This window comes from Strix uralensis, chromosome 4, assembly GCF_047716275.1.
Source record: "Strix uralensis isolate ZFMK-TIS-50842 chromosome 4, bStrUra1, whole genome shotgun sequence".
NCBI lineage: Eukaryota > Metazoa > Chordata > Aves > Strigiformes > Strigidae > Strix > Strix uralensis.
Genome location: NC_133975.1, coordinates 96,145,842 through 96,161,453, shown reverse-complemented (window position 1 = coordinate 96,161,453; position 15,612 = coordinate 96,145,842). Strand labels below are relative to the sequence as shown.

General features: G+C 41.0%; 1 protein-coding gene across 1 annotated transcript in view; it reads right to left on the bottom strand.

The window, feature by feature from the left end:
• PLEKHH1 (pleckstrin homology, MyTH4 and FERM domain containing H1) overlaps positions 1–15,612 on the bottom strand; it is a 53,210-nt gene that overhangs the window by 12,496 nt on the left and 25,102 nt on the right. The window contains exons 8-22 of the mRNA XM_074868076.1: positions 15,131–15,209; positions 14,417–14,505; positions 13,734–13,884; positions 12,612–12,751; positions 11,739–11,849; positions 10,104–10,190; positions 8,955–9,116; positions 7,907–7,987; positions 6,743–6,922; positions 6,503–6,611; positions 5,467–5,579; positions 4,601–4,777; positions 3,692–3,789; positions 937–1,114; positions 398–553 (exon numbers count right to left, since the gene is read on the bottom strand). Coding sequence (XP_074724177.1) covers positions 398–553; positions 937–1,114; positions 3,692–3,789; positions 4,601–4,777; positions 5,467–5,579; positions 6,503–6,611; positions 6,743–6,922; positions 7,907–7,987; positions 8,955–9,116; positions 10,104–10,190; positions 11,739–11,849; positions 12,612–12,751; positions 13,734–13,884; positions 14,417–14,505; positions 15,131–15,209 — 1,911 coding nt within the window. The remainder of the gene's footprint in view (positions 1–397; positions 554–936; positions 1,115–3,691; positions 3,790–4,600; positions 4,778–5,466; positions 5,580–6,502; positions 6,612–6,742; positions 6,923–7,906; positions 7,988–8,954; positions 9,117–10,103; positions 10,191–11,738; positions 11,850–12,611; positions 12,752–13,733; positions 13,885–14,416; positions 14,506–15,130; positions 15,210–15,612) is intronic.

Below are 15,612 nucleotides of genomic sequence, written 5' to 3'. Positions count from 1 at the left end.
CGAGATGCGGCCTTAACGGTGCTGACTACAGGGGGACAATTACTTCCCTAGTGCTGCTGGCCACACCATTTCTGATACAAGCCAGGATGCTACTGGCCTTCTTGGCCACCTGGGTACACTGCTGGCTCATACTCAGCCGGCTGTTGACCAACACCCCAGGTCCTTTTCCACCAGGAAGTTTTCCAGCCACTCTTCCCCAGGCCTGTAGGGTTGTATGGGGTTGTTGTGACCCAAGTGCAGGAACTAATATCTCATCTCTGAATACTAATCTATATAGACAATACTCAAGTGTATTTGATCTTGCTGCATTAAGAAAAAATTAATAGCAGCTCTTCAAAGATGTATGCTGAACGTAGCGGGGGCGGGGGGGGGGGGGGGGGGGGGGGGGCGGAGATACCTTCATGTTGCCCTGCAGACAGTGTTCCAAATTCCTGCCAGAAGGATCATCTGTGAACAGAGAAAATCCCATGTGGGATGGCTTCCTCATTCCTGTCTCCTGGTTCAGTCGCTGGATGAATTCATCAACTGTTGAGGAACCATCGAAACCTACAACCTGCAACAAAAGAGGAGTTAATTGACGATCACTTTCAAGAAACATGACATTGATGGGTATCACAACTAATGAAGCCCAGTTTCCTACATATTGATGTCTCACGATTGACTGCTGGTGCCAGTGATAGCACTTGCATATTGTCTCCCTTCACATTGCATTCTTTCTTGTACTGATACACTTAACATCTCTCCCTTTTCTTCCTAAGACCTATAGGGCTGGGGCTGGATTCCTTTTATTTTCTGAGGAAAAATGACTAAAAAGGCAAGGTGGAGAAATAGTGTCTATCACCCAACATCTGATATGTATAAACACCATGATGCCACCCACCTGCATGAAGGAGGCAGGTTATGGTGCCCAGAAGAAAAGTAGCTGTGGTGGCTCACCTGGTAGGTTCCATTCATGAAGTGCACTGGGATGCTGAAGGGGAGTGAGTGGTGGTAGGGATTTCTCAGCAGGATGGACACAATCTCCATCCGGGAGGGCTTGGCTTCCCGCTCACCAGTCTGCACAGTGCGGTCTACTGATCTCTGGCAGTAGATGGCATACTTGCCTATTTCACTCCTAGGCAAAGAAGTGGAGATAAGACACAAACATGCTTTAAATGCCATGTCCTCTTCTATTTCCCATGCCATGACAAAACATTCCTCCCTCAGGCTTTTGCTCAAGCAAAGATACATCTCTGTGCAAATACCCTAGTTAATCTCAGCAGACTAACAGCTCAAGTGAAAAGCTACAACACAGACCTGTGCTCTAAGGCTGTGTAAAATTAAGGTAGACAACAGACTCTCTGGGAATTGCAAAAGCATTCCCTGCTCCTAGATGGACTAGACATAGTATAGGAATATCCTCTTCTGTACCCTGTTTCCATCACAGTATCCATTAAACCAAGGCCAGTTCACCCTTAAACTCCCTATCACGCCAGCGGAATTTAGTTACTATCATGTCAAGTCCTGAGAGGTATTAATAATAAGTTGTAATGCATTAGTCTCACTTACAGGATTTTATAAATTGTGTTTATCAATTTACATCATTATACAAACTACAAGTGTCCATGTATTTCCAACCTAGATGATTCTATTAACCCTATGTGCTGAACAAGAGACTTGACAGAGATTCAAAGCAGGCTCAGATTTTTTGATAGTTCAATACAGCATGGGGATAGTTACTCATATGATCAGTTTACTGTCTACTGAAGAGAGTGCTCCATTGAATAGCACCATGTGTCTCTAAAGCAAGGCAGGAGCAGTCAGTCATACCTTTTGCAAAAATATTAAGAATGTGTATACTGAATAAATTCTGAAACTGAAGGATTTATATGGATTTATAACTGTGCTATCACTTCTCAGGGGAAACTAATTCCATTCAAGATGTCTTCAGGAGCTGAGTACATGATTAAATATCCAGTTAAATCCCTGCAAGCAACATGGAAGTCAGGAGCTCTGGCTTTTCACTGTAGCAATATATTGCTCACCTCCCCAGTAATGCATCTGAACACTTTTCGATGTGATTTCAACACAATGGAGAATCTTGCTTCAGTTAGAAGCTGTTGTGTCTGGCTTCCAAATGCTCCTGAGCCCTGCCTGTCTTCTAACCTAAAACTATACTCCACTTTTCTCCCTCTCTCAGCAATTGGATATACACTCTAACACCACCTTTAGTGAAAAACAATACCTAGAATGAAGATCTAGTGTAAATCTAGACCATAGGCATTATGCAGCGTAAACATTCTAGTCTCTTGTTTGCGGTATGAAACAGGAAAAGCATATCTATAACTGGTCAAGAACCAGCCGTACCTGCTCCATCTAAAGAGACATAAGTAATCCTAAAGCTAGGCAGAAGGAGCTAAGCTAAATCCCATTAAGCCACTGCTCTAAATTTAATCTAAACTATGGATGAATATAAACACACTTTGCTGTAATTTCTGTATGTTGTTTTCTAGCATTAATAATTATTTCATAGCTGAATTGTATAAATACATTTCCTCTCTGCTTCTGCTTGAAGTTTATTTGTTGATAAAGGTACTTTTGGGCTAAGAACCTGGCAGACCATCAGCACAGTAATGCTTGAAACTGATGCATTAAAGCAGTTTCACAGAGCCCAGCATATCTGTATGGAATTCAATAGTTCCTAACAATAGAGCAGCTCTGCTACTGAGTTGAATGAGCCAGTCTGGGAGCTGGTAATGTACAAGTTTGAAGAGATGACTTCTAGTACTAGCCAGAAGATCCCCAATACGTTGCCTTAGCCAATGGAGAGAGCCTGAACATGAAGGAATACCCAATATCTGTATTTTTGCTTCTGAGAAGAAATAGCAAATGTGAGGCAGCATATAAGAAAATAAAATAAAAAGTTTGATAGGAGGAGTACACAGATTTCCTTTGCAATACCAGGAGACTTTTAGCTTGAGTTCCAAGGCAGAGTTAGGCGGAGTATTTGAATACAAATATTTCTTTGAAATGAAACCATGCTTTTACCTATGTCTTAGCAACAGTATATTGTTGCAACAGACAGCTAGACATCTCTAGCTGTGACCTCCTTCGGAAGGACACAGTGAGATATGCTGAAGACCATATCACCATGGAAACAAAGAGCACAGCATGAACACTGAAGAACTTATTGCTGTTACAGTAGATCTTGCACTGTTTTCTTATAGGGGAAAGTCTTATACACCACAGAGGTAACTGAAAACAGTACTAGCAGATACTTCTGGTTTGTTTGGTTTTCCTAACTTTTTATGGTTCCCCGAGATGTTTGCTGCCTCACTTTTGTTCTGTCAGTATGCCTGCTAACCTGACAGCAGAACGTAATCACCTAAAATTCTAATAATTTATTCTAAATCATTACTTTGGTCTTTCTATCAAAGAAAGTAGCTGAATCAGTAAAAACCTCCCTATGTAGCTCCAGTTATATCTGCAAATTTTGCCAGTACAGTTCACTCATTTTTGTGAGGTAGCTTAATATATTTAACAAATTAATGTGAATGACTGAAGGGGGACAGCTTGATACCTTTGGGTCCCTTTTGTCCCCTCCCTCAACTTATTTTTGGAGGTGTGAGTTACAAATTTGCTTCCATCTTTATCTGTAGTAGATGCAAAAGGCCATCAGCTTAGCAGAAGAAAATGCTGTTGCAGTCTTTACCTGGGGTCTGCATGTCGCTGCAAGTGCTGTTTGATGTACCAGAGGAAGTGATGTTGAGGCAGGAATAGAGGAGCACACAAAGCCAGGAGTTGCCAGCACTGTGAACATAAAACTGGACATCATTCTTGTTCTGTACTTCTTGCCTGTTGTCTTTCACAGAATACTGCAACCAAAATGTTGGATGGTGACTAGTGCTTCTGGCAGTGACCATTTTTAGACGTGTAGTTCAAGATGCTTCAAAGGGAAGTGATGGTCAGAGGACAGACTGCTCTTCAGTATCTCAACCTGGACTCTGAGGTTTTCTAAATGATTGGCTACTTTTGAAAGTTTTGACTAGTATAACCAGAGCTGAGTGAATGATCAAGACTTAAACTAATACTTTTTTCCTATTTGTAATTGCAAATCATAACAAAGAGTACACCAGTGAATTTTGTTTCAAATTAGACCCATTATTCTTCAACCAGATTTTATTTTCTCATTTGAGCTGGGAATATTATAATCAAGTATGTACATTCATGCTGTAACTTTTTCATTTGATTCACCCGATAATTATAGTGCAAAAATCAGATTTCATGCTTAATAGTAATACTCATATTTGCATGCTGTTAACTAAAATGGAAAACAAAATTAATATCCTGTGACAATTATAGCTAGCCAACATGAGCTATGAATTTTGATTCTGAATATGGTCTGCAACTGGTAAACGGTTAAATTCAAACTAGAATTTATTTTGCAAGTAGTTACATTCTCAGTGTTTTCCGTTGCACATCAGTGCTGAGATTCTCTTTCCTCCAGCACACCTTTAGCATTTGCACAATTTTATGAGAACTAGTCCCATTGCTAATTATTAAAAACATGGAACTAAGTAGAAAGTATTTGTGGAGTGGAAGTGACAAAAGAGGAACTGACCTGAATGACTGAGTGGTTCTGGGGTTGTCGGCAGCTGGTCTGTTTAACAAGCTGACAGTAAATTTCATTCTGCAGCTCTGTATGTGTCAAGCAGACCTGCAGTGCTGTCTGGGCAAGGGACACATGGTAATCAATAGAGGGTGCCTCCACAGGGACATTGATGAACAGCTGACAGGACTGTAAAAGGGTGGAAGTTAGTCAGTACCATGAATACAGTGAGTCTTTTCAGGTACTTTCCAGGCCAGGTTCCCCAGAAGTGTTACAATTAATGTATTCTTCTAAATAACCTTGAGAGGAGGGAGGGGAATAAATACTTAATTCTTATCTCTCCCTCTTTAGCTGTGGCAACTAGAAAATTCACTCAACCTCCACCAGCCCGAGAGGCTCACAAGTCAGCAAGAGAATCAAGGGCAAAATGTGCTTTCTGTCTTCCATGCCTCTGCTTTACCTTGCTAAGACTGTCCAGCCTTACTGCTGACCTTATCCTTGTAGAGTGAAAGAACCAAATCTCCAGTGGCTGCACTACTGGTCTTACTGACACAACTGAGTGTGCCAGTAAATTGTTTCTGTTTCGTTCAATACAACTATTGGAGAGGAAAGAGGAAGATAAGGCTAACTTTGAAGTGTAAAACCTGTGGGGGACATTGCTCCTAAACCCAGATTTCCTGCAAGGAAAAGTTAAAACTTACAGAGAATGAATGACACCTAATATCCAACTGTCCTATTGTAATTGAATGACCCAGCAGGCCTGTCTAAAGGAACCAACAGCAACAGTAAATGTTGTGACAAATGACATGACCAAACTATGTTGTTGCCCCAACAACAGAGCAAAGTAACTGAAAACAATGCAGTGTCCCTTTAAATACCTTAAAAAGTTTCAGAGCTTCAGTCTGTAGAGCATCCGACGGCAGAGTGGTGAGGGATGTGTGCAGCCCATCTTTACTATAGCACAACATAGGATGTTTCCACAGAGGAGAATCTGAGGTAGCAGATGGGCAAAAACATGCAGTGTCAGAAACAGAAGACAGATAACAGTGTCCACATTGAAAAGGAGCCTTGCTGAAATGGCAAAGCACCCCAGGAAGCAGCACTGCGCTAGGCCACATTTATCTTTGGTGCCACTTCATTGATTTCAGCAAAGCCTGCCACAAACAAAGAGTCACTAGCAGCATGAGCCATCGGTATTAAGAAATACTGCCATCCTCAATCCTGCTATGTCAGAGCTTCTCAGCAGCTGGATTCTGGTGAGAAACTGCTCAGCTGTGTGTTCAAACAAGAGACACAAACTCTGCCAGGGCAGCCGCCTGCAACGGAGGTCTTTGTTAGTGCAAGTCACTATTCAACAGTAAGCAAGGTTCACATATAGGTCTAAGAACATGTAAGTGTGCAGGAAACAAGTATTAAGTACAAGCATATGTTAATACACATTTGAGAACATGGTGCATAAATATGCATGAATGAGCAAGTATCAGAGATGAGGAGGAACAGACAAACACGTATGTGTGAAGGTTTCAGAGGAACAGATGAAGGCAAGTGTGTGTGATGTATTTAGAGGAGAGCGCATGCATCTGTATGGTCAAGATTCCCAGGAAAGGAAAATCAGGACCAACAATAACAAGAAAAATTAGAGCTCCAGTTCTTTATTTTAATTTGAGTTAATGTTACAGACATTTCAGATGCTTCGATAAATGATGTGACAATGTGATGGGCTTGTCTACTTTCACTGCAATACCTGTATTCTCTCTGGAGATGTTACTGTGGAACTAGGGGAGAAGGACACTATATCATATGCTGTTCTACTGAGAATCAGCTTCCCTCACCTTTGGTTAGCTTAAAATGGAATTGAAGTTACCCTTCTTTATGCTTTGCTACCATGGGAAAGAGTTTATGGTTTCTACTTACTAGGGTCTCCCTCGGCGTCCAATAGTTTTCCAATGAGTTGTTCATACGATGTGCCCACTGTGGCATTACTGCTACCAGCCGCTACGGTCAGATGGTACAGCCAGGTATTCTAGGCATAAGGATGAGAACACTATGGGTCAACTCTGACCACGTTTTCTACAAACAGGTTCAGTCTGTATGCCCCATTTGTTCACTGATACCAAAAAGACTCTTGCTCTCCAAGAAGCCCGCCTTTTATACCTTCTCCTGTTTGGTGCGAATGAGTAAGTATGTGGGACTCTGGTCCTGTGGGTGAATCACCAATGTACAGTGGGATGACAGAATTCCTCCACCAGTGGCTTCATAATCTTCATCAGAGTCACAGGAACGGTCTACTTCTTCCACTTTGGATTCTCGCACAGGCAGATGCCCTAGGGGACACTGTAAGGAGGAGAAGCAAGTTAGGTAAGTGTAGCTAATCTCCCACTATGGACAGGGAACACTGGGAAAGAAAACCCAGGTCAAAATGTTAGCAATTCTGTAAAATGTAAGGAATAAACTATAATTCAGTTTATAACTAATGTAATTATACAATCTTGTATTTCTATAGAATCTCTTTCATCAGCTAAAGTACCTACAAACTGTTACTACTTTCATTATTTTTCTTGGGAAGGCACCTACAGGTCAGAATGAAAATATGCAAATAAAAAGATACAGTACCCCATAAGGTACTGTTTTCTTCCCATTACACTTGTCAGTTGTGTTTACGTCATTGGTTCTGCAAGGCAGGATGTGTTTTCTGATGGTCAATTGCTCAGTATATTGAGCCACTGTTTTCTGATCCTGGTCAGGCTTTCTGCTTACTACTGGAAAGTAAGTACTTTTAAAATTACTTAAATAGGTAGGTTCAGACAAACAGGATAGCGGCTGTGCTAACTCTGGAGGTCAATCCCAAGTACGAGACACAGTATTCCCTGATATTCTAAAACTTGGGTTGCAACATCACCAAGTCAAAGTAATGGACTGTTGGGCCAAGCTTCCAGAAATGGAAACACATTACACTGCTTAAATGACCTCCCTCTTCCCATATTGTTGTTGCTACTTATTTTCATGACAGTAGGCAGAATATACCAGCTGCTGCATAAAAGTCTGCTCTAAAGGCTTCACAAGACCAAATGGAGAAAGCGAGAAACAAGATATACAGTGATCTGAGAAAGAGCAGTCACTTGCTTTAAGTCTTTTGTTGTTGTAGCTTGAAAAAAAAATTCAGCGAAAATATTGATTTTCTTCGTGGAGCAGATGCTGTTAGAGTTGAAGTACAACAAAGCAAGAGTTTGAAGCATGAGACAGAAACAGTAGAAGGAAAGAAAGCTTAATGAGAAATGGGAAAGGAGGGTTCAGGAACAAAAGGGGAAAAGGAATTACCTTATCTTCATGATTTCGATAGTAGTAGAAAGTTTTTCCAATTAGTGCACACCAGACCAGCTTAGAGTGACCATGCTTGACCTGTAAGGAGGACAAAGACATACATGACATCAGCAATGTTGCTGGAACAATTTTCTAGGATTTCAACTTTCAATTCAACTGTCCCTTAAAGGCTTTTGCTTTAGGCTCTATGCTAATATGAGCTCCTCTCAAAACATACAGGGCACCACTTCCAAAAGCAGGTAAGTACATACCACCTAAGGAGATGGGACATAGGTGCTTATGGAAGTGGATCTAAGATTTTGTGAAGTATTTTGCTCATTCATGACAACCCATTTCTGTATCCTGAAATACAATATTAAGAATAGCCTTTTAAAGATTATAAGAACAAATAATTTCATCTCATCAGGAAAAGACCAGTCAACGTATAGTCTAGGGAGCTGTTTCCTATTGCATATGAACAAGCTTCAGATGCAGGTTGTCTTTAGCCATCTTTAGATGCTGAGCAGAATTATATTAAAAAATTCATAGTAACTTGCCATGCAGAGTGGAAATGGCATAGTATGGAAATGGCATAAAGCCTAAGAATTTTCATCCACTGTACTTTGTACTAATGCACATGCAATCTATCATGATGGAAATAAATGCTAACCTAGAACCATACAAGCCATTTCTTTGAAACTTTCCTATATCACCAGATTAAGATCAATTAAATGTGACATTTAACAGTGTTTCCTGTCAAGTTTTGTTTTTTCTTACTATGACATGCTGTGAATTCTGTTGAAGAAAAGCGTACATTGGATATTTGTTATTACTTACTATTAGATAAAGTCAGTATCTCTCAGTAGCCTTGTTTGTCCCATTCCTTATCATTCATACAAATGTTCCTCTCTGAAATACAGAAATCTACTGCCACTTTTCTTTCTTTCCCCACTCTTCTAGGAAGTATTAAAATACTAAGTTTTGCTGTCATTTACCGTGCAAACCAAGAAGCTGGTACACTGTCAATACTGAGCTAAACTGAATAAAGTAAGAAATACTATTTTACCTTGGTGAGCCAACCCTTCACAGTAGGTTTAGCATCACTATGAGGAACACCAACAGGACTGGTCACTTGCACTCTCAGGATACTCTGTAGGACATGAATCCATTCCTCCAGGATGTTGGGAGAGTCTGCTGTCAGGAAGTAGGTTCTCTTTTCTGTCATGAGCTGGAAGGAAAAGGAGCGAGGAAGTATAAATCTGCACACCCACAAATCTTTTCTTCAGCTGCTGAGTTTCATTATCCCATATAGATTTTTTTTGGTGGTTCAGGAGGGATTTTTTTCAGGGTAAGAAAAAAGGTGCTAACCCTCAAAGCCCACATGAAAGAACTGAAACTCAATGAATCAAATTCTCATGAGCTCTCTTGCTGTTTCTGTTGGATATTATGGGTTTGTCTCCTCTCTCATCCTTTCTTGTTTCTCAGTGCTGCTGCTAGTTTTTCATTTCAAAGGTGACTACCTAAATCGGTTCTTCTGCAGCCTTCACTTTGTACTGCATTCTGCCTTCAATTGTGACTTTGAGAAGAAAGATGGTATGAATTTAATAGTATTAAGCCTTAGCAACTGCAGTTCCATAAGGGCTGAAGGTAGCTCACAGGTCAGGACATGTGCCTTTCAGTCAGAGTATGACAGAAACTTTAATGCCTCCTTTATAATGAAGTCCTCTAACAATAATGACTTAAAACTGAACCCGGTGATGGGCTAATACTTCAGAAGTCGAATTCTAATAAGAATCCAACACTTCACATGTTTCTTCAGATCCTCCAGACATGTAAAGTCACGCTAGAGATCTTGTGAGAGAATTCTTTCAGAAAGAGAAGATCCGAGGTACTATCTGGTTTTAATTGTCATAAGAATCACTTTTCCCCACAGATTTCAAGCTTTCAGTTCTAACTGCAAAAAGGAAAGTGTTATGGTGTAAAACAAAAATAAAGGAGAATTTCTTTCAATTTCAAAAAGCTGTATTTGGGTTACAATTTAGCTCTTTCCCCATTATTTATTAAACTAACTGCCTGGCTTGTGCCAGGAAACACAGGGGGCAGATAAAGTTAGCTCATATCAGTTGAGACATACAGTACCATTCTGCCTGAAATAAGTGCTCTCTCACCCAGCCAGACTGTGTGGTTATCTGCAGGATGAAAAAGCAACGCTTACCTGGAATGTTTGGGACCCTTCACCTCTGACAATTTGGCACGAGGAATTCAGCTCCATCTGCCCTTGTGGTTTGCGGATAACGTCACTCTGAGGAAAGAAAAGCAAAGAACTTTTTCAGTAGGAAAAAAACCTCAGATGGGTCTTAGAGTACTTAAGTACAGCATAATATGCATGTGCAGGTTCAAGTCTGCATTCATGAGCTGGAAAGGACAGCTGAAGGTTGCCAGCTTGAATATGAGACAGCATGATCCCATTGCAATGATGAAGCAAAAGTCTCCTCAGTAGTGGCAAACAATATAAAAAGGGTAATGGCAACAAATACTGTCTTATGAAGTTCAGGTTAGACATTAAAGGGAAAAAAAAACAACCAAAAAACACCACCAACAAAAAAACCCAAACCCTTTCTCACTGGGAAGGCAATACATCACCAAACAGGTACCCAGGGAGTGGCTGAATTTCCACCTTTAGGGGTTTTCAAGATTCAGCTAGACAAAGCCATGGGTGGTTTGATCTACAGCTGGTGACAGTCCCTCTTCAATTGTCAGCTGGACTAGGGTCTTCCAGAAGCCCCTTCCAACCAACAGTCTAAATTCTGCATATTTATTAAATTATTTTTATATATATATATATGTATGTATATAAGATATATGTATAATGCTTGTGAATTCTGATGGATAAACCCGTTAATAGAAATAAAGATGCATTGTGCCCTAAAGTGTATTTTTGTCCTGTCAGAATATAACACCTGAAAAAATAAAAAAGTTGAAAATAAATCTTCTCAATATTCCTGACTTGTAAGCAAAGATGCGTATATACACAGAAATACTGTGTAATTATGCAGGTATGGAGGAAATTGCTGTGTCCAGAAGGAAAAGGTATGGAAGGTGAATAACCCTAAATATAATTCTCTGTAATGTAGCTAAGTACAGCAGATTAATGAAGGCCCACAATAAATTTATTTTATTGTATATACAAATTTTGAGTGCATACTGCTAGAATTTTTGAAATAATGTATCTTTGTTTGAAGCAGCTATGAGTTATAAAAAAAAATCTGGAAAGGTTTGAATGCACAAACATGCTCTCTCAAGATTGTTTCATTGATCATTGTAAGACAGCATTTTGCATGAAAGCTTATTTTCAGTTTCATCCTAATTTTCTAATACTTCCATGTCCATGTGGGAGGGTAAAAAATGAAAGAATCCAGCCTTCTTCCCCCTGAAAGTCGCAGTTTTCCTCAGAGCCCTGTATACTGACTGATGAGTATGTATCTGCACCCTCCTGGTATAGTAATTTATTTTTCTTTTATTTTCACCTTAAACATGACCAAAGCTGGGCCATGGTATGCCTTCTGCTTTTCATCATCTGTACAAAGTTAACCAGTAGGTGTTAAACTTCTGTAACTGTGAACAACAGTGTGTTTTCATCACCTGGAAACTGCCACTGCAAGGAGCTTCCCTGCCTAAGCAGAGACCCACGGTTGAACCTGTGGGTCAGCCATAAAGTTCTCTGGCAGGACATTTTGGGGGAAGCTTCCCATTGCTGCCCACTCTGCCAGTGGTATCAACCTGGAACTGGTTCTGCAGACGGCCTTCCCCTGTGCCTCCACACAGCACTAAGTGTATTCCAATGACTCACCGGGGACTTGTAGTACATGATTTGTCTGTTTCTTAGAACAAACCATCGTCTCTTCCACATCTTGACCTGGCTGCCCATTTTCAGCAAGTAACCTGATTTCTCCATGGGTTCCTGGAGGGCAAAGAGCAGATGGGAGAGAGATTATCTTGTACCTCTCAAAATACAAATGAAAGAGTGCTGAAATCAAGCTCAGACATTTGCCACATCTCCATCATTTTCTGCTTTACTCTGCTTGATGCAAGTAGCAGCCATCCAAGATCAGTGCTCTCTGCTCAACTCGGAAAGAGTGCTAGATTGTCTGTGTAGCTGCAAATACCACACTGTGTTCTTTCAGTAAAGAAGGCATCTGATCATTTTGCTGATTGTTTGATGCACTGAAAACCTGTCTTCCTACCATAGCAGTGATTTTTCCAGATAAAAGTGAAGGCTGGCTCTAAGCCATGATGAGACTCCTGTTCCTTGTCTGCTTGATCTCTTACACTCCAGAATAGAGTTTAATGCTGCCCATGTTTGAGGGTTTTTTCTAGGCCAAAACATTCTATTCTTTCTCCTTCCTTCCTATGAACTTCCAAACTTGCTTTGACAAAAAGTGTAAGGCCACCAATAAAGTAGAATATGACTACAGGAAACCAGTACAGGCCATCAGGAAAGAATACAGCCCTGGATGCTTATACTTTTATCTAACCATGTAACAGAAATTGCACGTTCTTCTGAAGCATCATATAGTGTCTTTTGATACAAAGCAGCTCGACCAACAGCCCAGTCTGTTAGAGCATCACTTTGCAGGGGATAATTCAATATATTGCAGTTATGCTTTTTCTCTTTCAAGGCCAAGGCTCTGTTTGCATACAACTGTAAGGCAGCAAGACTTACAGTGCAGATTCCACCATCAGTGGAATAGGAAGATGTTCGCTGTAGCTTGTGTTCTGGCTCTGAATAGTCACCATCCAAGGAGTAGGCATCAGGAGGGATAGCATAGTCACTCTCAGAGCTCAGTGAGGACATAGATACACCTGCTCAAAATAAAGAATGAGAATCATGGCTAGACAGAAGCATGCACTGAATACTGCACACTGAAAAAGTGAGTTCACCATTACAGCTTTTTTGTTCAAGAAGAACAAATCAGATCAGACTCTGGAAACTCAATCCCCACTAACCAAACTTCTGAGACCTTTTTTTTTTCCCCCCCTAGAAAGACAAGTAGTGAGAGTGAGTTTTGGATACTGATAGCAAAATAAATTTGTTGCTGAATAGAGATTAAAAAAATATTTTAAAAAATAAAACAGATCAACAGACTTGTTACCTAAAGCACAGACATGCTGTTTTTGGCTTGGAAACATGCATCATAAAACCTCAAGCCCCTTCATTCAAACTAAAGGAAAGGTTCCCTCACCCACAATGGGGCTTTGCTTTCTGTGAATCTTCCACCACTGGTCCATGGCAATGCAGAGGCACATCAGCCAATGCATCACAACAAAATTTAAGACTACATAAAATGGGATTCTATTTTATTGACCAATTGTAATGAAAATTCCACACAAGGATCTGGTTTAACCTTCTCAGCAGTAAATAAAAATTGTCTTAGACAGGACCCAAATTACCTGATGCCTCTCAAAGACAGGACTGCTTACTGATCAAGAAATTATCAGCCAGTGACAGAGACAAAACACATTTTCTTTAATGTGTCAGTACTAGCATGCTGACAAGAAAAGGTATGGATGGCTTCACTGAATATGTGATGAATTTGGGAGGTCAATCCTTCCCACAATCTCATTTTAGCAATTGTCTGGATAGAAATCTACCATCAGTAAAAACCCATCTAAGAGGACAGGTTTCTACTGAGTACTGTTGATGTCTGCACACATTCTGAGAGAACTCCTTATTAGCATCACCAAGGCTGAGCATTTGCCTGTCACCGATGATGCTGTTCAGGACATCTTGCCTCACCTGTGAAGACAGAGTTCCTGCTGCCCAGTAGCAACACTCCCACTTTACCTCTCTTCACTGCACGAGGGCTGCCTGGCATGCTCACTTTCCTGTTCTCGGACCCGACAGTAGAAGTCCTGAAGCTGGCATGGGAGCCACAGTCATCATCAGAGCCTGAAGACTCGTCTAAGAAAGGCACGTTGCTGATCTGTGTGGCTTTCTGGAAAACAGATCTGTATGGTCAGTGTGTGAGGGAAGAGTTTCCCCATAACAATCCCTGCTCAGTAAGGAGACAGAGAAATCAATGCAGGCCCTTCATTTTCACATTGCTTTGCCCACTACTGTCCCAGGGCTCCTCATTTCCTCCCCTTCTAGTCTGAGAACTTCCCAGCTGGACTCTCTAGTCTGATCTGTTGGGGGTCTCCTCTGGTTACACCCTCCTACTGTGCTTTCCCATCAGCTCTCAAGAGCCTTCTTCCATTTCATTCTCTAGGCAACACCCACTATCACTCCTAGGTTTCTATAGCCTCATAGTGCACACTGAAGCTTCCTGGACAAAAACGTGCTGCAACGTTCTGTATTCCTAAATACATTTATCATCTGCTACTCCTTCTGCATTCTTTTGCTGTCCAGTACTTCCTGGCATTCTCTAACTTTCTTTCCTTCACTGCAGTTTCATCCTGTTCTCTTTCAAATTACTAGCAGCCCTGGACCATGCTTTTCATAACAGGAAAAGTGAGGTAACTCCTTACCCCCTTCAGCGTAGTGTAGACTGGCACTGTGACATTTCTGTAGATGAGACAGGTAAATGGCCCGGAAGTTGAACACGAGAAATTGGAAACTGGGAAAATTCAGAGAGAGAGAGCAAATGATACGAACGGTTGAAAAAGAGGAGGTTTTAACAGAGAGGTACACATATGCATGCAAGAACTTATGTAGCCTCTTGGAACATCAAATAATGGAGGACTGCCATCCTGGACAGTTTGGCCTCAGAAAGGCCAGGAGATGTGTTATTAATTACATACAACCCCCACAGACAGCTGCAATGCTCCCTCCATTTAGCCTGTAAGACATCTCACCCACCCTGTACTCCCCATAGTACAATGGCAATCTGGTGCACCATTTCCAAACAGGTAAAAGCCCTAACAGGGGAAGGTGATGGTGAATCACAAGACTAAAAGCAGGCTGCAGACACACAGAAGCAGAACAGTGTCAGTGAAAGTGATGATGGAGATTAATGGAGTCCCTAAAGATGTTAATTAATGCAGGGGCTCAAACAGCCCAGCACCAACCATTCCTGAGGTCAGATGTATCCTCCTCCCTTCCTTTCTTTATCGTGGCTCTCTGCAAAACCAAATTTACTTTGAAAACAGGCAAGGAAACAAAGAAACATGAACAGCCAGGAGCTCAGGTCCCACATCGTCATTGTAAACTCCCTCTAGGGATGAATCTTGTCTAGAACTTACAGCAGTTGGAAGTATCATTCACCGTGGCCACTTCAGACAACCTCATGCCAGACTTGGCCACAGCATAGATTCGACTCTCCTGGAACAATAACACCATGAACAGCAATGGTCAGAAAAAAACATGATTCCTGCAAAAAGAAATGCTCATGTCACAGAATCACATCACAATCACACCTTTAGGGAAAGGAAGGAAGGAAGGGCCCTCTAAGAAAGATTGCTCTATGCCACCAGATGTTGTGTGAACAACCATTAGTGGAAATGTGCATCTGTCTGTGATTTCCCAAATCACAACAGACTTGGCTTATAAATGCTACAGAGATGATATTCACAGACTAGAACACCTACATGCAATTATCAATAATACACTACATCACAGCTTGGAAAAAGCTGTTTTTTCTACTTTATGAACAATGCATTAAAATGAATCAAGAACAGCCCTAAACCAGGACAATTTATTGAGTCACCACCTGCAAAGGAGTCCC